Source organism: Malurus melanocephalus, unplaced genomic scaffold (assembly GCF_030028575.1).
Source record: "Malurus melanocephalus ecotype Western Australia unplaced genomic scaffold, MMel_1.1 scaffold_7, whole genome shotgun sequence".
NCBI classification, from domain to species: Eukaryota; Metazoa; Chordata; class Aves; order Passeriformes; family Maluridae; genus Malurus; species Malurus melanocephalus.
This window is the reverse complement of record NW_026623239.1, coordinates 479567-501204: the sequence shown is the minus strand read 5'-3', so window position 1 is coordinate 501204 and position 21638 is coordinate 479567. Positions and strand designations below refer to the sequence as shown.

The following is a 21638-nucleotide window of genomic DNA, read 5'->3' as shown; positions in this document are numbered from 1 at the left end:
GCTGGAATACTTGCAGTGAGAAAACAGACTTATATTTCTTTAAGCCTGTCCTTCTGTCATATCTTCTAACCTAATGTGTCTAAAATTCTCTTTCTCACATGTAATCCTGCTAAACTTGTCTTTCCTTTGTTCTCCTAATTCCCATTTTTCCCAATATTGAGTCTTTCATGTTTTAGCTTCATCTATCAATTAATTACTTGATCACTCCTTACCTCTTCCCTTTTTTCCCTTCCCTTTCCTCCCCCACTCCAGTCCCAGTGGGATGGAGAGAAGAGTTGGAGAGGAAAAAAGATAAAACTTGTGGGTTGAGATGAGACCACTTTAACAACTGAAACAAAGTAAATTATTATACTAAAATATTTATGCTGCTGCTATTAATACAAACAATAATGAAAAGGACAGAATAAAAGTGAGGAATAAAACCCAAGAGAAAAAAGTGTACTACACAACTGCTCCTCACCTGCTGACTGATGCCCAACCCATTCCCGAGCCATGATCAGTGGCTCCTGGCCAGCCTCCCCCAGTATATATCCTGAACATGAGGTTTTATGACACACAATGTCTTTTTGGCCAGGTCAAGTCAGCAGTCCCAGTTATGCTCCCACACAGCCTCTTGTGCACCTGCTTGATGGCMGATCATATGACTATGAAGAGTGTTTGGCTTAGRTTAGGCACTACTTAGCAACAGCCAAAACATCAGTGTTTTATCTACATTACTGTCTCATTWAATTCAAAACACAGCACTGTATAAGCTACAATGGAAGAAAATTCATTTTAGCCCAGCGACAGCTGCGACAGAGTCYTTGTGGCTTTTTTAATCTCTGTCTTGAAGGTGGTTTCTTTCTTCTACATACTCCATTTCCCTGCAGGCTAGACTTCTCCTGTCTCCTTGTTTTTTATTTGTTTGGTTTTGCTTTTGCATTTTCTCTCAGCTGTTGTTTCTTGGGAGAACATTTTGTGCTATGTAGATGCTAAGAGAAGTTGTTTAGGGCTCAAGACAAACAGACGCTGGCAGACAAGAGTAGCAGATGAGTTCTGGGCGAAGCAACTGGTTTCATTGCCAGGGCTGGACAGATATGTCTGGATTCCCTGGGCTGTTGCGAGTGTGATCAATTACTGTTTACCTGCCTTGTCAGGTCAGAACAAGCTGTTACAGGAATCAGAACGTACAACCAGCATCTTTATAACTTCACTGTTGCACTTCAGCAAATCTGAGGCCAGTTTTCAAAGGTTTATTTTGTCAGACTTTGATAGTACTGAAAAATGATGCAATGCTGATATAAAGCTTATTCTCTGTCAAGGTTGAACTCTTGTTTCAAAGCATAGGAGTGTGAGGAAACTTGACAGAAGAAAAGCACTGTAAATTTTTTTTTATATTTGCAAATAAAGACAATTTAATCCTGAAGTGTGCATTATATTAGAAAACTTTGTCTGACCGTGAATAAGAATTCAAAACAGGTGATATCAAATAATCTTGGTATTGCAACTTTTTAATGATTACAATACCTCTTACCCTTGATAGTCATACTTACCTGWAACTGCATGTTTGGTGTGCCTATGCATGTGTACTAGAACAGATTTACTCCTTAATTTTCATTTTGTTACCTCTACAGACAGAGACTAATTCTACATTTGAGTCTCACAGAGCATAGACAGTTTCAGAGTTCAAGTTTTCAGCAAGACTTTCTTTTGCCCAAAAGTAGAGGAAGCAATACGCAGTAACAGACACTTTTTCAGTGAGATAAATTAATTTGGAAGAAAAAGGATTAAGAACGTTATTGGGGGAAAATACTATGAGTAAACTATAGATGTTAATAGAAGCTGCATTTAAGGTCCTAATACTGAAACTGTTAAAAATGTTACTTCTTTAAATAGGATTTAAGAAGCCTATACTTCATGGACTATGCACCTTTGGGTTTGCTGCTAGGAACGTTTTGAAGCAGTTTGCAAATAATGATGTCAACAGATTCAAGGCAATCAAGGTCTGTGCTTCTTTGCAGTTAATTTTCTTACTTTTTTTTTGTATTAGTGCCAAAAGAAATCTTCAGTGTGGGACAAGTCTTTTACAATGTGTTAACTGCCAGAACTACTTTTACTTATGTCTGCATGCATTTTAATGCCTCTGTCTTGTATATTTTCTTAAATATTAGGCTTTCTACATTGGGAATTGACTTAATTTCCCTCTTTTTATCMTTTCAGTAGAGCCTATGTTTTAAGTTTTGCATGTATATATGGCAGACAAATCTTTTTGCAACCTCACCTTTTCTTTCCCCCTTCTTTGCTTTTAGGTTCGCTTCGCAAAACCAGTCTTTCCAGGGCAAACTTTGCAAACAGAAATGTGGAAGGAAGGAAATAGAATCCATTTTCAGACCAAGGTCAGAAAAATCTCATTGTGGGCTACAGAGAAATATGTATTGGTTAAAAGACTGGGGGTATGAGGGGAGCAAGAAAAGATGACTCACGAAGTACACCATTGGCGATGGCTTTGTAAAGAAATTAAATAAACAGAATAAAATAGTCTTACTTATTTTATGGTGTCACTATGGTTCTAATAGACGTACCATTTTAGTCGTAGGATTTAAAACTCTCATATTAAATGAGGACTCTTTTCATTGTATTGCATTGTTTATTTGTCCAATGGGGAAGAGCAGAAAGCAGTCATTCCCAGGTCATMATAGTGTGTACTTGTTTTCTGGAGTTACTCATGATTTTGTGTATGCATCTTTTCTTTTTTAAACTTTATGTATCTTAATGCTTGTCAGTGTATGCTGATAAATGTGCTACAGATTTAGCTTAGATTGAGTTAAACTTGAGCTGCAGTTGCAAAGAATAACTTCCTAAAAATGGAAATTTCATAGGAGTTGGACATAATAATGGCAATAAAACAGAGTTTATAAGTTGACACTTTTAAAATCTTTGATCTTGCGGTTAGCATGTTATGTGGGTATCCTGTAATCCTCACCTCCATATCACAGGCTGCTTAGTGGAAGCTGAGGGTAAAACTCCAGATAGAGGGCAAAAAGCAAGTGTTACAGAAGTGATGAACATCGTATGTCATTGTCACTTTCTTAACCTATGATTTAATACTGGTATTTGCCAATATTTGCTTTGTCTTACGCTGTCCAGTTTACTTTGCTTTGCTGGCCAAAGTTTTGCAGCCTCATMTCTATAAAAATGTAGCCAGCTGTCAATTACTGAGTAGGGCAGCAGGTGTAGTTGCAGCTGCAGTGAGGACTGGGCAGGCAAAAACAAACAAGGAGAGTCATCATATGAATAGAGGATTGCTCTTTCCACAGAAATACAATTTTCTGGCATATACATAGAAGGAGGTAAATTTTGTTTGCAGACCTGAGGAGCATTAGCAATTATAGAATTTCTGAACGATAGCAGTGTAGAGACCACTGTGTACAAACTCTCCATCTCTAATTAGTAGTAAACGAGGTAGTTTGGTGCCTCAAGAGAGCTGTGGACATTATTGTACCTATATTTAAAAGGTACTATCACACAGTCCTGACTGAATTTCTGGAATTCTTATATTTACTGACTGATATTTATGTATTTTTTGACAGTTTCTATACATCGTGTTAATTAATAGAGTTCATAATATGCTTCCAAGCCCTTTCAAATTTGTAAACAGGTTGAGTTGTTCTTTTGTGTTTAAAGGCTGAATTTGTAGTTATGTAAGGTTGAGTAATTGCTAATATGTAGAGTTTTGGTGAATTTTGCCAAGGATTTTTTTTTTTCTTCCACAACTTTGGAGAAACTGATTTTGGATAGAAATTACAAGGTTTAACAGGATTACAGAAGACCATCTTAAACAGTTATGAGTTGTGCAGAATTTTGTTTCTTACTGCATGTTGGATTTTTTCTGAATTAAAGCCATCTTTATCTTAATATAAACTCTGGTTAAATCAAACTAAAAGTGGACATAGAACTTTGATAGGGTGGTTTGAATGCATTTTTACCATTGTCTGAAGTGCAGTGGCAGCAGGTGACAAGCTGTTATGCATGATTTGAGTGATTGTTAATGTAGTGCAATAAAACTAGGCTGTGATACTTGATATTCCTCCAGCTTTGGCTGTTTATCATACTACTCTCTATATGCATTGTCAGTGAATCAATTTGCCATCTTCTGTTAGCTGCCATAAGTCAGTATGGTTTGTTACATCCCTCCGAGAGACAATGCCAAATTGAAACCCATTTTCTTCTCTGAATTTAACTCTTYCAAAAAATTAAACCTGGAGGGAATTCAGGTATTTTCCATCATTCTTTTTGTAATTTTTCTTGTTCTACAATGCTTAAAAATTGTTTCTAGTGCTAGTTGCAGTATAAGGCATGTGGAGGTAGTGAAACTGTCTAAAAGGCTCTTGACAACTGAGTATCTACCTCAAGAAAAAACGTKTTAGAACAATGTTGTTCTAAGAACTATTTATGAAGAAATATTGACAGCAACTTATAACACTGTGAAGTAAATAAGGTTTTTCAACTATTTTGTGGACAGAAAACCAGCAATACATTTTGGTACTATTTCTCCTGAGGCAAATAGTTGTTTTATTTGAAGAGCTGTTTGAAAAAAATAGTATTACAACTTGCCTCAAGACTACAACACATTTATGGGGTTTTTTTTCACTCTATAACTTTTGTTTTCTCTTTTCTTAATCTCTGGTTTTAAAATATCAGGAATACTCCTTAGAGTATTCCTTCTAYAGTGACTTTTTGCAAATACATCACATCTTTAATGTGTTTTCCCTCCCGTTACAGGTCAAGGAGACTGGAGAAGTTGCCATTGCAGGGGGCTATGTGGATATAGTACCAGCCTTGGATAAGTCTTCTGCTCAAGAGCTTTTGACGGTAGGGGGAAGCAATAGAAATGTTAACCTGCAGAGAAGCATATTTAGGCTTTATTTTTGTGAAAAGCACAGGAAAAATACTTAGGTTGCTTACTGATCTTATTTGCAGTATTCAGAGGAGTTATGAGTTCAGACAGCTGAATACACACGTTGTTTAAGATATAGATGTTAATTGATCTATTTGAGAGGAAAAATTCAGTTTTTTAAGACACACAGGATGGCTGATGTAGTTTGACATGCTTGATGCTAACTGAGCTCTCAGGATAGGCATTGTGCTGTATGTTACAAAACAAAGAGGGGCATATACCYGTGAGGGCCACATGTTTTAAGCACTTGCATAACTTAAGTTTGAAATTATTTCATACAATAGGGATCTGTATCTGTAGAAGAAGGATTTTGTTTTTATTTTGTAGATGTTGAAGATAAAACTCTGTGTAGGATGTAAAAGTGTGTCACCTTTCTTGATTTTTTCAGAGACAGGGAGAGTGGCAGGAAGGTATTAGCATAATTGAAAATGAGATAATGTATTCACAGGAAAGAACAGTTGTGTCATTGAATCATTTTGAAATAAGACTCTGAGAGTTGTTTGTATGTGTAGTTAGGTCTAGCACACACCATGCACTTCATGCTATTCATGTGCTTCATGTGTATATTTCAAAAAATCCCCTGCATGCATGCATGCYTTAAGCCTTGGGTACTGGACTCGTCACAAAAGACATGTAGAAGAACTGTACATGCAATCCTAGAGGTGAACTGAGTTCCTAATGTCGTCTAGACGATGCTTAAGGCAATGCACAATGCCTTATTAAACTGTATCTTTTGTCCCTCATTGATTCCTGCCTGCAAACAATGAAACTTTTATGCATTGAAGTTTATGAAACACTGAGGTAGTGACATTCTTATAAAACTTGTGGTCGTGGAATGGGGAATACTGGGTAATACCTGGGCTGCCTCAGAAACACCATGTGCCCCAGAGTGAAGTAGGGGACTCTGCCTCTCTGCTCTGCTCAGGTGAGASCCCACCTGCAGTGCTTCATCCAGCTCTGGGGTCCCCARCACAGGAAGGACATGGACCTGTTGGAGTGAGTCCAAAGGAAGGACACCAAGAAAAATCGGGGAATTGCGCACCTCTCCCATGAGAAAAGGCTAAGAAAATTGGGTTTGGTCAGCCTGGAAAAAAGAAAGCTTCAGAGTGATCTCATTGTGTCCTTTTAGTACCTGAAGGGAGATAAGGAGGAACTTTTCACAAGAACATATAGTGACAGGCTGAGGAAGAATGGATTCAAACKGAAAGAAAATAGGTTTAGATTAGATCTTAGGAATAAATTCTTTACTGTGAGGTTGGCRCACCACTGGAACAGTTTTCCCAGAGAAGCCATGGCTGTACCATCCCTGTAAGTGTTGAAAGTCAGGTTGCATGTGGCTTGGGGCAACTTGGTTGAGTGAAAAGTGTCCCTGCCCCTGATGGGTGGGTTAGAACTAGATTATCTTTGGAGTCCTTTCTGATTCAGGCCATCCTATGTTTCTGTGATTTGTTCCAGGAAACTTTCTTTTTGCTTACTTGTGTTTTAACTTCTGATGTTTAGAATTGTTGAATGAAGTTCAAATACTAGAACTTTTCTGAACTGCTCAGATTTTCAGTTTTGGCAGAACAGGTGTTTTTCTTTAAACTTACTCTGAGAAATTCAGGTGCTTTGACAGAAATTGGCTGATAGGGTCAGACACCCACCCGGGGAGACTAGCCTGACTGAGTGAAGATTGGCAGATTTAAATGCCATTGAGAGCCCTGTTATATAATGAAAATTGTTAGGCTTAACCAAAGAGGTGACAAGATAGCAGCCTGAGGAGACTTGTGTTCTAGTGTGAAAGTAGGTACAGCAGAACAACTAAAGCTCTGAGACCTCCTTTGCTTCAGTTCCCGTTAGATGAAAAATGTCATTGAAATAGCTTCTTAAGGTATAGCCGTTTAGCCAGTACAAATACTTGTTAAAAGACAGTCAGTGAAAGGCTTGCAAAATAATATGTTTGGAAAAGTTGAAAATGTAAATGTACCTTATCCCACTCTTAAATTTTATCTGCACTGGAGTTTTGACTGTGTTCATAGTGCAATATGTTTTGAACATCTTCCATGTCAAGTTAAAGTGATGTATTGGTAAAAGCACTTTTTTTGTTCTAAAAACTGACATGCCCTTCACTGTGGAAAAAGTAGTAGTGATTATCCTCCAAAAGAAAAAAAGGGGCAATTTAGAAACTCTTAGAGCACTAATTAAAAACATGTCTTAAATTGTAATGATTATTGACAAAAACTGCAAAAGCAAGATTTGAAATAATTTTTAACGAAGATTTGAAATTAAGCATTTTCTTCTTGCTTGTTTTCTTTAGTGCTTATGGTTGCCAGAGATGATTATTTTATGGTGGAAGAAATTTCAATTGTGTTTAGTAATTCTGCTGTGGATACCTTGCTGCAACACAATGCTTGAACTAAGAGACCTATTCAGTACCTTTTAACTAAGTTTCAATTTTAAATCTTTCATATTCTTTTTTCTTTTAAGACTGAAGGGCTGCAGAGTAACCTTGTGTTTGAAGAAATTGGTCGTCGTGTAAAAGAGATGGGAAATGAACTGGTGAAGAAAGTAAATGCCATATTTCAGTGGGACATCACTAAAGATGGAAAAACAGCAATGCAGTGGAGTAAGTTGTAGCTTTTATATAAAACCCTGGTGCCTTTTTGTTATGAAGTGGGATTAATTATATTCATTCTAATTAAACTGATAGCTTAGAAATAAGCATAATGTAGTAGATGAATATTCACTGGGAACTACAGATGTGAATGCATTCTGGGTACACAGATGACAAGGAGGACAGATGAAGTTTGCCGCTACTAACCTTTCTAGGAACATACTTCTGTAACTTGCTTATTTAGAAGTAGGCATAGGCAAACAATTCTTTAGAACRTCATTGCATTTCTGTTTACATTTTCCAGATTGGATTGCCAACGCACTTAGGAAAGTATGCTAAATTAGCCTAGTAGGAGTGTTACAGCAATTAGTCTGCTGGTGATGTACCTGCTAACTGATCTAAAACAAATATGTAATTATTTCTACTGCATTGTTCTTGTCACTTCAGTGAAAATGTAGCCCAATTTGTCTCCATTTAAATTTCCTGAGATCAAGGTTTAATGGAGGCATAATCGTGATTTCCCACCATTTAAGCATGGGACTGGTTGATGATGAGAAACTAAAGCCTATAATAGCAGTGGGTCAGAGCAGAACTGTTTCCTGATAAAGTGATTAATAGAATTATGTGAAGTCGTCTGATAGGAGCCAAACTACTTCCTCAAAAACCTTTTCTTCTTAAATTCTCCTTTGCTTTCTTTATGAGGAGTATATATTTCTGAAAAAAAGAAACCCRAATGTAATTTTTCTGATTGAAAATATTATCTTTGGCATGTTTTTGGTTTTTTAGTTGACATGTCTGCTGGTCTGTTAATGGACTGTTAAGTTTTTCTGAAGGGARGAAGCTCAGTCAGCTTGTAACTTCCAGGCCTTTGGGGTTTTTTTTTGTGAAGTGGAAGTCTTTGAGTCAAGTCTGTTGCTTAGACTTCATTTTGATTGATATGAGTGGTTAGATGTAGACAAAAGAGTTTTGGGGAAGATACAGGTGAAGTGGGCTGCCTTTTGGCAGGCTGAGGAGAGAGGCTCACAGTAGGTCAGATCAGTTCTGCATTAAGCTTTGTTCTGTAAACTGTGATTTTTTAAGCTATTGTTARGTTTTTACTGTATCTGTTCTCAAGAAATTATTGTTGCATTTAAGAAAGTGCTTGTCCTTTTACAAGCAATTTAGAAGGTTGTAATTTCACTTTATCTTTCCCTAATGTAAACCAGCAGAGATTCTGAGTAGTGAGACTGCTGCTAAGTTTCAGGAAAAATACTGTATGTAGATTGATCAGTATAGTTGTGTTCTACTTGTATTGCTTTTTAAGCTGTTTTTGAGGGTTGAGTGATTTCCACTTGGATGAAAGTTAATCAGTATTCTGAACATACCTGTGTAGATTATGCAAGCTGATTGTCTATACATCAAAATGAGACAGGGGAAATACTGCATCATCCAACTCAGAAGTTCTGTCTTAAAATTCATTACTGCTCTTAATCATTTCCACTGTCTACAGTTTTCCATTTTTGCATGAAGTAATTTAAATTATAGATGTGGTTAGAACTTAGATGGAAGTTGTGTGAAGTTTTTCTTGTGTTCTTGCTTCCATTTTTAGATGATAATTAGAAGYGCACAGTTTGAATTGCTGAATACTTAAAGTGGAATCTTGTGGTTTTTGGGCAATCATTGTACATCAGTCCTATCTATTGTTTCATGTGTAACTAAATTGAATACGCGTAATAGTTATGTTTAGTATTTCAGGTTGATTTAATCACTGACTTTAACTTTGGAACTGCTTTATTAGTCACTAAATTCAATATTATGTATGTGTAGAGAATAGAGGGATAAGTCAGTGGAGGAAAAATCTGCTGAGAGGTGTTTCAAGACATGAATAAAATTTCTCACTCAGGCAGTTCTGAAATGGCAAATTGCTGAATGCAGAGCAAGCACACTTAGAGGTTTAAGCCTCAGCAGTGCTCTTACTTGTCTCATGAGACCAAGGTTTATTAGAGGGGAGAGAGGTGAATGTTTTTGCTATTGTGTTCAGATCAAGAGAGTGCTCCTGCTTTGAATAAGCAGTMAGCCTTTTGTCCTCTCCTGTTTTTCCTACTGAAGTAGCAGGAGGAAGGTACTGCCTTCTTCGTATACATACTAACTAAAAGGGAACAAACAGACATACTTGTATTTGTCCTGTTCCCTCTGCTTCTGTTCTGTGACTTTTTTCTGTACTGTTATATGAATTTGGTAAAAAACTTAAAGCTCCCTGTGGAATGGAGGGTGGAGGAGCTAATCTAATATTTTAAACATTTCCTGTTGCTGACTACTACTGAGAGCTGAAATGAAACATTTCCAGAATCTTGGAAAAGTTTCTGTRAATATTTTTATAGTGTGATCTGTTCCTTCAAGCTTATGAGTTACTATAGTCTTAGTGTAGTAAATATGTAAGGCTAAATGTAAATATCTAGGTGACCAGCAGGGTGTTTGTAGAAAATGCTGTTTACTTTTCTCTTCCGGAGTGCTGGTACACTGTGTATAATTTCTTTGTGTATAAGTTTTTTTTTAAAATAACTTGCTGTGAAGACCTATTTCTGTATTTGTGTTTTCTGAATATTTTTGTGTGTCTTTGAAATTTCAAGTAGTCATAGGGTAAAGAAAACAGGAGTTGGTTAGTTAAACTCTTACAAATAATCTATTAAACTTTCATATTGTCAATATGAAAACAGTTACGAAAATTCATTAGCAGAATGTTAGGAGTTATGACAACTTTAGCGTCACCCCTCACCATTTGTCCTACTGCTGTTGATGTATATTTAGTGCCAATGGTACATTTTAGTGGTAAGGTATATATGTATATACATGATAGAATTTTTATTTTGGTAATATTAAAAAACTCTTTCCTGCCATTAAGAAGCATATACCCAAACAAACAAAATACCTTCCAGAGGAAAGTACTTGAGATTTATAAGCAGTTAATAACTTAATTCTTGCATGTTTGTGTATGTTACTTTATTATTCAGTAGTCRAGAGCATGATTTTGTACTGTCCCTTCTACCAGATGCTGGTAGATTCCGTGGTTAGTGTGGAAGAAAAGAATAGCTTGTGAGTTTACATTCAAAGGAAGGCAGCTTTCTTGCAGTTAGGATGTTCTCAATATCCCAGAAAGATTTCTGACTTTATATGATCTTTATAAGATCTCTTTATGGTAATAAGCAAGACTTCTTAATTCAGATGAACAATGACAGTTTGGAATATGAACATTGACGGTTCTGTTTGCTGCATTGGATGCTTGACTTCTTTAGTTGCTAATGTAATGTTGTTAATTGTTAATGTAAGCTTCTGTACGTAATTAAAAATTTTAGCCTTTGACAAATTAATTTTTTGCATTGAAAACTGAAGATAGTACAATGTTATCTTTGCTGTAGCTTGAATTTACTTCTGYGTCACTGTTTTGACTGGTTTTCAAATGTGCTTCAGATTTTAACTGACTGATTTACTCAACTCAGTCAGTAGAATTGCAATTTTACCATGCATTTAAATTTGGCCTGGTGATTGTTAGTTGATCTTCTATGTACAAGAATTGGAAATCATTTTTGTAAATGTTATGCTGGTAAATTAGAACAATTTTGAATTATCTTTCTGTCTTACCTAAGTAAAATTGCCATTTTGAAGGGTCAATCCCATAATGTATGCAGCTACAAAAAAGCAGAACAGAAAAGATGRCATTAAAATTAATTTTGGTTCATGTAGCTAAATATTACATACTGTTTCAGTGTGTGATTAAAGTTCTTGACAAGCTATCACTGAAACAACTGATGCATGAGGAAGAATATTATTTTGGCTGAGTTTTTTGTTTTGTTTTAACCTGTGGCTTGATGTTAATGAATTCATTATTTATCTTCTTTGTAGGCCTCTTTTTCCAAGGGCCTCCCAGGCCTTTACAAGCAGTGTTTGTAGTTCTTTTGGGCTGCTTATTAAATTGGATATATAGCTGTTCTGTCTTGTGTTTTAATTTTTTGACTTGTCACTTTTGCACAGCTTTGTGCAGTTGCAGCTGGAAACAATCTGGGCCCTGCAGCTCACTGCTRTCTTACTCAATAATTGTAGCTCCAGCATCTTCTGCTAGTGTCCTTCAGCCTTCAGATCTGGGAAGGAAGCAGAAAGCAAGAGCCACAGCTCGAGTGCTGTGTCCAGTTCTGGGCCCCTCAGTTCAGGAAAGCCATTGAGGGGCTGGAGTGTGTCCAGAGAAGGGCAGTGGAGCTGGTGAAGGGTCTGGAGCACAGGTTTGACAAAGAGCAATTGAAGGAGCTGGAGATGTTAGTCCTGSAGAAAAGTAGGTTTGGCAGGACCTTATCACCCTCTACAAGAGGCTGAAAAAAGCCTGTAACCAAGTGAGGGTCAGTCTCTTCTCCCAGGCAAGAAATGACAGGATGAGCAAAAATGGCCCCCAGCTGCACTGCAGGATGTTCATGTTGGACATCAAGAAGAGTTTCTTCATGGAAAGAATGGGCTGCCTAGGGAGGTACTGGGGTCACTATCCCCGTGGTGTTCAAGAAATAACTGAGTGTGGCACYCAGTGCCATGGTCTAGTTGTCTWGGTAATGATCAGTCAAAGCTTGGATTTACAGATTGTATGATTCTGTGAAATTCGTTCTCATGTATGCAGGCAAATGGTATTTTTCAAACTTTAAGGAACGAAAAAGTTCTTTTTTTTACTATATTTACATTCATTGCGAATGTTTTAACTGCACCTGTGATATTTTGATCTGTGCTTTCTGCAGTAAATCAGGTTTTTTTATTAGTTTAAGTAATGTGATATTTGTGAATTGAATTTGGCTTTTGTTGTTACRGAGACACTTCCTGATGGAGGCACTAGTATTATTAGTCTGTTTAACCAGCAATGGCCTTTCCTCTTATGTAGTTCTCTGTGTGAAGCCATAGAGAGGTGTAGAACAATTAACCATGCACTCAGTATGTGAAATTTTAAACAGCTCATCTACTTTGTAAACAATGTTGATCTATAAGCCCTGATAACTGGCCTTAATTATTGGTATTTCTATAAAAGCATAGCATTTCATATAAAAGCAAGCTGTTCTAATTCAAGAGGATGCTGAAAATCCTTTAAGAAGGTAAAACAAATATCAAAACCTAAGCAGTAAGTGCAGTGGTAGTGGAACTACCTTCTGTAACTTTTTAATAAAATATTTAATTGATATCCACCCAGTTTTCTCCAATTTGCATCACTACCTAAAGYATGCTTTGCTCTCTCCTGCATATTTATTACTGTAAAGCAAATGCCATTGTTTTTAGCAGTTTTAAAATACTAATTTTTTTCAGAGTTAAGGTACTTCAACTTCTCTTTCCATAGAGAAAAGGTAGTGCTGTTGCGATTTGTTACCTGATAGTTAATGACTCTCTAGAACAGCACTCAGAAGAGTTTGCCCTTCTGTTGCTTTTCTTCGTGTTTCTAAAGTTAGTGCTGAAGGCAGGAGATGTTTTTATTCCTTTTCAGTTCTCAGAAGAATAAAACTTTGTTATGTGAACTGGGAGGAAATTGTTGCATATTGCTGGTAGCTGACAAATTTAGGTGAAATGCTCAATAATTTATGATTCAATATGACTTCAGGCAATGAAGAGTGGGTGATACTTGTTTTCATTTACTTTGAGGATGAGTCTTGTATTGCCCTTACTTACCCATTGTAAATCAGAATAAAAAGCCAAACCAAACAAAAAAATCTGACTGGTAGTATTTTTCTCCTAAAAAGGGTAAGGCACTCTTCAAAGTCAGAATAAAATCTGTACTCCAAATACTAGACTTTTAGTTTTTGGCAACCTATAGAATGTCAATGTCTAGTTTTTTATGTAGTGTTTTAACTCCTATATATGTGATTTTCCCCCCCTTTTTATTGTATCACTGACAACAGCATTTTGTGGATGATAATAATTCATAGATTTTTTATTACTGTAATATAATATGTATCGAAGCAAAAACAAAACTTTGAGGGAAAACTAGCATTTGACTTTCCTGCAGATGTATACATACTAGAATTTTATATAAAATATATATATTATAAAATAATATATAAGTATATATTATTAAATAAATATTTTATATATATATATATATATATATATATACACACACACATATATATATATATATTTTATAATCTTTAAATTTCATTTTGCAACACAGTATGGAGACGTATGCATACCCATGTTGAAAACATCAGCCTGTAGCAGCTGAGAAGGGAGGTTTGCATGTGCTCAGGARCAGAGAAATACCACAGGCACTCCTGGTCTTCTCATCTTTGCTGTGCAGGGGAGGGCTGGCAGGTGCCTGGGTCTGCAGCCACCTGGGCACTGGCCTGTCTGCCCCAGTACCCTGTCATTATGGAGCTGGCTGCCAGCTGCACTTATGGCACAGCAGCTATAACCAGAGTGTATTGAGCACAGGTGTGCTGGCCACTTGTATAGCCTTGCATCAGGACCATTTCCTGCTACAGCTGGCAGCTGTGTTGTGTATGTATGTGTGTATATATATATCTTATAAGGATGTATTTTACARGAGGGCGCTCTTTCTGGTCATTTGAAAACTAGGATTTTTTTGCTTTGGTGCTTGGAACCTGTTCTGGCATTCAGCTTATTTCTTTCATTGCTAGTTTATTTGTCCATAAGCTAGTGCTCTAGTTTAGTTCTCAGTTGTTTTTTGAATATTCTACCCTAGGTGAAAGTCAGGAAGCAGGAGAGTGAACTGTGTAAGTTTTTAATCCTTCTGGTTGTTTTTCTACCCTGCAAAAAAATGAATGAGCAAGTTTTTGGGGTAGTTTTTCATTCTTTATAAAAAGGGGAGTTACTTTCCTTGTCTAAGTACCAACATCGGATATATTTTGAATCACTCTCCACTGTGGGTTTTTTTTTGTTGGTTTTTTTTTTTTTTTTTTTTTTCATTAGAGAGGTCAACTCATTTATGATGAAGCCTAAAAAAAGGATGGATCAAGTAACAATAGAAGGTTCTTCATGTTTTTGTGAAAAACACAGTTTTGCTGTCATGGAGTGCTTTACTTTTGTGGCTGCTCTGTGGGGTTTTTTAAAATTTTTTTTCTTCCTTGTCAAAAATCTTAACGTTCCTTAGAAAGAATACAGAGGAAGTGGAAATAACATTTTCATATTTTTGGGAAAAAATGTACCATCAGATTGGTCCTCTTTTCTTTCGGTTTGTTGGTTTGTTTTTTTTTTTTTTTTAAATATAGAATATAATTTCCAATAAGGATTATTTTGAGGTGCGGTTAAGAATTTGAGGAGATCAGCTTGACCTCCATGCCTGGCAAGGTAATGGAGTAGATCTTGAGTGGGATCACACAGCATATATGGGACAAGGGCCAAGGGCCAGGATCACAGTCAGCATGCATTTAGGGTAGGCAGGTCCAGCCTGACCAAGCTGGTCTCCTTTTATGACTAGGTGACCTGTCTGGTGTATGTGTGCCTCARCAAAGCCTTTGACACTGTCTCCAACTTAATTCTTCTGGAAAAGTTGTCAGCCCACTGCTTGGACAGGCATGATCTTCACTGGGTAAAAAATTGGCTGGATGGCCGGGCCAGAACGTGGTGGAGCCTRTCACTAGTGGTGTTCCCCAAAGCTCAGGATTGGGGCCAGTCCTGTTTCGTATCTTCCAGTATCATCTTTGGTGATCTGAATGAGGGAACTGAGTGTCCCCTCAGCAAGTTCATAAATTACACCAGGTTGGGTGTGAGTGTTGATCTGCTGGAAGGTAGGAAGGTGCTGCAGAGGGATCTGTACAGRCTGTTATCAATGGGCCAAGGCCAGCTGGATGGGATTCAATAAGGCCAAGTGCCAGGTCATGCTGTTGGGTCACAACAACCCCAGGCAGTGCTACAGACTGGGCAAAGAGTGGCTGGAAAGCTGCCCAGTGGAAAAGGATCTGAGTGTTTTAGTTGACAGGTGGCTGAACATGAGCCAGCGTAAGCACAGGTGACCAAGAAGGGCAGTGGGACCCTGGCTTGGATCAGCAATATTGTGGTCAGCAGGACCAGGGCAGTGATCGTCCCCCTGTACTTGGCATGGTGTCACTTGAATTYGGTGTCCAGTTTCAGGTCCCTTACTACAMGAAGGACATTGAGATGCTGGAGTGAGTCCAGAGAAGGGCAGCAGAGCTGAAGAAGGGTCTGGAGCACAAGTCTTGTGAGGAGCTGCTGAGGGAGCTGGGGTTGTTTAGACTGGAAATAAAGGGGCTCAGGGAGACCTTATCACACYCTACARCTCCTTGAAAGGAGGCTGTGGCCAGGTGGGGGTTGGCTTCTCCCAGGCAACCAGCAACAGGATAAGAGGAAATGGCCTYCAGCTGCACCATGGGAGGTTCTTGTTGAACATCAGGAAAAAATTCTTCACAGAGAGGGTGGAGCATCTGGAAGGGTTCTGGAAACAACTTATTAAGGCATTTAGTGYTATGGCCTAGTTGTCAAGGTAGTGATCAGTCAAAGATTGGACTCAATAATATTGGAGGTCTTTTCCAACCTTAATGATTCTGCGATTCTGTAAACAGGAAAGGTTTGCCCATGGTACCATGATTATGCAGTGTTTAAAGGCATGTTCGTACTTTGAGGGGTTACTATTAATTTTAGATATTGATTGGTCTTGGGATCAATATCAATGGTCTTGGGATTTGGCTAGGAAATGGATAAGGAGAATGAATACTGTAATATTGTTAAGTAATATCTTAATGTACAACAATGTAACAGCTGTTAACTATGTACTATATTGAATATTTAGGTGTTGTTAGAACTTTTATGACTCACTACACCTCTTTAATTGTTTTTGTCATCTAAACTTGACACTGCTGACACTGATTGATGACTATYATTAGTAAGATTTATCAAAATTGCCTGTCATCTATTACTTAGTGAAGAAGGAGAAGTTGTGTCTTGGGAGATACAGTATGTCCGGCTTACAGCATCTGGGTCCCTTCTGGAACAGTGTAGGAAGAGTAGGAAAAAATTTCATCCATGCAGGATGAAGTACAAGAAGGGATTCCTTCCAGGAGTAATTCAAAACGATTAACTGAGAATTGTAGGCATCCTAGACACCGTGTTGGTGTTTTGTGAATTAATCTATTTGGCTTGCTTACCTTGCTGTTTTGCTCAGAGGGAGCCCAATTTGGCTGCACTGGTATGGTGTATAACATTTCTTGGGTAGAGGTGTATTTTAAAAGCGCATGGACAGTTAGGCTTGATTAACTTAGTCTGACAGCTAGTATCCACTGTGAAGCTTGCATTTCATGATTCAGTAGATGTTTTTTTTTTAACATAAGTCTGGGCCTGCATTACCTGTATACAGGAGCAATGTTTAAAGGCTTACATATGATTATATATGATGATATACTACTATATATAGTAGCTGGTTCGGGTTGCAAGGGTGTTACATGGCCCCTACCCACAAACAGATAATAGATGTATAGATAATTCATCTAAATGAAATTAYTGATATGCATTAAACCTGTTCCAGAAATTATAATTTATCTTAAAATCAACTGGATAATAATAATCYAGTATGTCACTTATCACTGAGCAAAGTTGTATACTTAATTCCCTTTCTAGTTCAGTTGTAACTGAAAAAATATTACCTAAAGCAGATCTCAGACAAAGAAAGACTTGAATAGACTGAAGCTACTCCCAGTCTGTATAGTTCCCCTTATCCTTTCAAAAATTATTTGGAAAAAAGTTACGCGTAAGATTGTTTATGGAGAAATAAGTATCTATGTTTAGGCTCAAGATTTGTCCATGAAGAGCAACCAGCTGGCARCCATGACTTGACTAGAGGTGCCATGGCCTTATGGGGATATCCTCACGAATAATGTGCATGATGGGGTGTGACAGATCAAGAGGCAATGATGTAAAGAAAAGATGGGAATTTTCAAAATCTGAGAATTACTTGGCAGAGCACATCCTGTCAAAATACTCTTCTAAACAAATGACAAATACCTGATAGTGTTGGCTTTGTAATAGGTTGTTTTGGCAGGTCATTTGGCATGGAAATAGAACACTCTGAAGCTGTTTGGAGACACTTGGAGGATTTTTTGTCTTTCCGGGGAGAAAGACAGTTAATTGACAAGGCTTTAAAAATTCCTTACGTGTAGAAGCATAGGCTCTATTAGATGTTGCCTGTGGGGCAGAACAGGGAAAATGCAGCAGTGTTTGAACACTGCTACATTTGCCTATGTCTGACTACAGAATGCTGTTTTTGAACTTTGGAGCTTTATTACTAACTTGAACATTTTTGCAGTAAGTGTACTAATTAGTATCTTGTGCATCTTTAGTGTCATTTGAAAATAGTTTTTACCATCACTGCAAGAATTTTAAATGGCAGTCCTTGCTGTAAACGATCTCCCCTTTAGTACAGGAATAATTTTCTATTTTCTTTCATCGAAGAAGAAGAATTAAACTCCATTAATTTTCAAAGTGGCTGATAGCTCAAACTTGATGTTTAGACTAGATGCTTTATAATAATAGATAAGGAAAATACTGTTCTTAAGACTGAAAAAGTTTTGTCTTTATTTTGAAGTTAAACTACCTTTGCTCTTGCTTTTAAGCAATTGACTTAAAGAATGGCTCTGGAGCAGTGTATCGGGGGCCTGCCAGAAGTTCTGCTGATACTACCTTCACTCTTTCAGACGAGGATTTCATGGATGTGGTAACACAAAAGATCAACCCCCAAAAGGTAAAGCCTTTTGTTACAGACATTCTCTCTTGTAGATGGACATGTTATTTGCCATAAATCAAGCTGTGGTTTATGACTGTTTGTATTCTGTAATCCTAATCCCTGGGATGTTTTGACAGCGCAGACCAGAGTCAGATGAGGTATAAGCACATCAGTGCCTTATACTGAATTAGCCAGAAAGCATGATGAGACATTTGTGCTACCTTAATCATCCTGAGACAGAGACAACCACAGAAGGCCAAAGCACTGCCTTGATAACACCGAAGTTGTAGATTCGATAGCTGTACTATCGATACTACATTGAATATTACACGTGCTATGAATATTACATTCACTTAAGAATTGAACTCGATGATGCTTCTGGGTCCTTTCCAGCTGAGACCGTTCTATGACTCTGTGACATAAAGTATGTAATTTGTTTGCTCCCTGGTACTGCACTCTATACCATTTGCAAGCTTAGGTTTGTCAGTTTGATCATTCAGTGTGTTTTGATTGTCATGTTGCAGGAAGTTGATGTTTGTTGCAATGATCTGATTTATTTCAGCAAAGAGTACTGCAGCAAAAAGAAATGTCAAGACAGTGCATGCATGTAGGTGCATTGAAACTGGTCAAAATCACCCAAACCAAGATGATTTTTTAGGGAAAGAAAGAAGCTTTAAGGAAGCTCTATTATCCGGGCCTGCACTTTTAGCTTCTTGGAGTAATCAACTGCTTAAAACTGCTAATTTTACTAATAAAAATGCCTTATGTTAAAGTAAATTAAACTGTCACAAATTTAATATGTCAGTTTACAGATTAAAGCTTAAGCAAATGAGAACTTTAATTAAAGCTCATCATAAATCAAACAGTTCCTTTTCTTTGATCCCAAGCAGAAGTTGCTGGAGACTTTGATTGTAAAATTGGAGACTAATGATCATGGCAAATGTTTGTTGTAAGTCTTACGTACTACATGAGTAAAATCCTTTGTGTTCCTCTGTATATAGCAGACGTAAGGCATAAACAAACAAGATATTTATGTGTAATCATCAGTATGCTAAAGAACAGTGATTTCATTTCAGGAATATTATCTGTGCTTAAGCATTAGTGTTTCCTTTGAGTTTCTGTGAAGTTTTTCTTCTAAAGAAGCTCAAAGCATCTATTCAAATTCTTTTCTGCTGGCTCTCTCTATTCTTTATTTGAATGCATTTCAAGCTAATGGAACTATTCAAAAGCACRTTTAAGGAACTTTCAAAGAGCTTTCAAACTGCAGAGCCACAGCGAAGCAAAACTAGTTCTAAAAAATATGAACTGGAATGAAAGAGGGTATACATCTCTTTGAAGTAGGGACAATAAAAATGTAATACACCAGTACTGAAGTGAAAATAGTGGTTGATCTGTGACTCTGCAAATGCAACAAAACCTTGCTTATTTCCTGTTTGTTGTGATATTCTATGTATAAAGTCATTGCATTTCTTTGGCGTATGTGTGTAATATATTGTGCAAGTTTTTGTTTGTATTTGTTACGAATTTGAATGTGTAGCTTACATTTTCATTAGGTTATTAATTTTCATTAAATAGCCCTTTCATTCCATTTTTTCATTTCTTATAAAGATATATGGATATCTCTAGCATGACGGGATGATGTTGGGAGCTTTGTTTTTTGTGCCCTGCTGAAGTTTTGTCATCAGCTTCTGAGGAAGGTGTTTGTCTTACACCTGGAGACATCCTCTGTGCTGTCTGTAAGAAAAGAAACAGAGGCCACTGAAGTTGCTTTGTATTTATTGTATTTAATTTTTTCCCCTGAGTGACAGACTTGGTTTTGTCTGGATTATACATTAAAAACTCCGGTTATGGATGATATTGTAATTGATCTCGAATGGTTTYCGTTACTAACTGATAACCATTAGGCATTGTGCACTGAAGACTTCCTCCTGAGTGCTAAACAACTGTTCTTTTCTTAGGTTTCTTGTTTTCTTCTTCCAGCTCTTTGGTTTGTGTGTAGAAAATTAAACACATGCATTTTTTTTTCTCTCTTCTTCTCTTTTTAGGCATTCTTTTCTGGTAAACTGAAAGTGAAGGGGAACATCATGTTGAGCCAGAAACTGGAAATGATCCTGAAAGATTATGCCAAACTCTGAACTGCTTAATGACCTACCACAGCAGTGAAGAACTTTAGAAGACAGAAACTCAATTAGTTCAGAACCAATGATTTGCAGGCTAGTTAACATCAATGTACTGATTCATTATATTGCTAATACACAAGCTGATTTAATTGCTGTAGACAGAAGTTATGGAATGAATGTAACTGCTACTGTTGTCCTTTTTTAGTTTTTCAGCAATGGTAGAGAATCATACTTTTCTCATTGCACATCTATATCTAAATCAAATGTATGTAGTTCCTACAAAGAAGCATATATTTCTATGTTAATTCTGATGAAAATTAAACCAATAGACTTGTTTAATATCTCCTATGTGTCTGTCACTCTTCATTCATGTTCAATCTTATATGGATTTAGCTTCTATGAGTCTCTCTGGTTTATTATTAAAACATTTTTTTTTCTTGACATAACAACTCTCATGATTCTATCAAAATAACTGGAAGATGAAAGTAAATTCCATATATTTACATCTTTTAATTATGTGGTKTTTTCTGTACCAGAAAAAACTCAAGGAACTTCGGAACACATGCTGATTAGTCATTTTCATATTYTACTCTTGTAAATCACCTAGAAATTGCTTAATGTTAATTGTTTAGAGGAAAGTTTTTCATGTGAGAGGGATTAACTCTGCATCAGATGCYGTCACTATAGCCAAATTGTTCTTCATGTAAATGCCTTCTCACAGGGGCCAGCTCATGGCAGCAGGAAAAGATGGAAGTGAATTCCTCTGTTTGAACCTGTGACCAGAACTGAGATAGCARATGGGGCCATATGTTTTCCTAAAGAAAGTATGCTCTTAATCACTTACAGCATGAATGCCTKGAAATTTGATTTCATCAATGTGACCAACAAATTGTGTGCTGAGTTATCTTTTTTTTTCATCCTCAATCATGTTCTGTGTGGGGTGGGTACTTTTTGAAGATGGAAGTATTCAGACCATCTAAATTTACTCTTCTTGCTCAGAGGAGGCCTTATTTTAGAAGATGAAATCTTTAATTCTTTTTTTCTTTTGTCCCCAAACTGGTGGATACTTTGATTCCCTGACTTTGTGAGTAAACTGTAGCCGTTAAAGAACTTGTGAGCCTGCAGATGAGCTTGACTGAGAATAAATGGTACATGTTTCTCATACTAAGTCATATTCTCAAMAAATTTACTTCTTCACAGCTGTACTAGCAGCCATGCTTTGGTTCAGGCAGAGAAACATGAATCTTAAGTATGTAAACAAGCATCTCATGTAATTCACATCATGAATTGATGGGAAACAGA

General features: G+C 37.0%; 1 protein-coding gene across 1 annotated transcript in view; it reads left to right on the top strand.

Moving 5' to 3' along the window:
* HSD17B4 (hydroxysteroid 17-beta dehydrogenase 4) overlaps positions 1-20693 on the top strand; it is a 62849-nt gene extending 42156 nt beyond the window's left edge. The window contains exons 19-24 of the mRNA XM_057372153.1: positions 1876-1982; positions 2289-2375; positions 4762-4851; positions 7403-7541; positions 18107-18234; positions 20262-20693. Coding sequence (XP_057228136.1) covers positions 1876-1982; positions 2289-2375; positions 4762-4851; positions 7403-7541; positions 18107-18234; positions 20262-20351 — 641 coding nt within the window. The 3' untranslated portion in view covers positions 20352-20693. The remainder of the gene's footprint in view (positions 1-1875; positions 1983-2288; positions 2376-4761; positions 4852-7402; positions 7542-18106; positions 18235-20261) is intronic.
* The last annotated feature ends 945 nt before the right edge of the window (positions 20694-21638 follow it).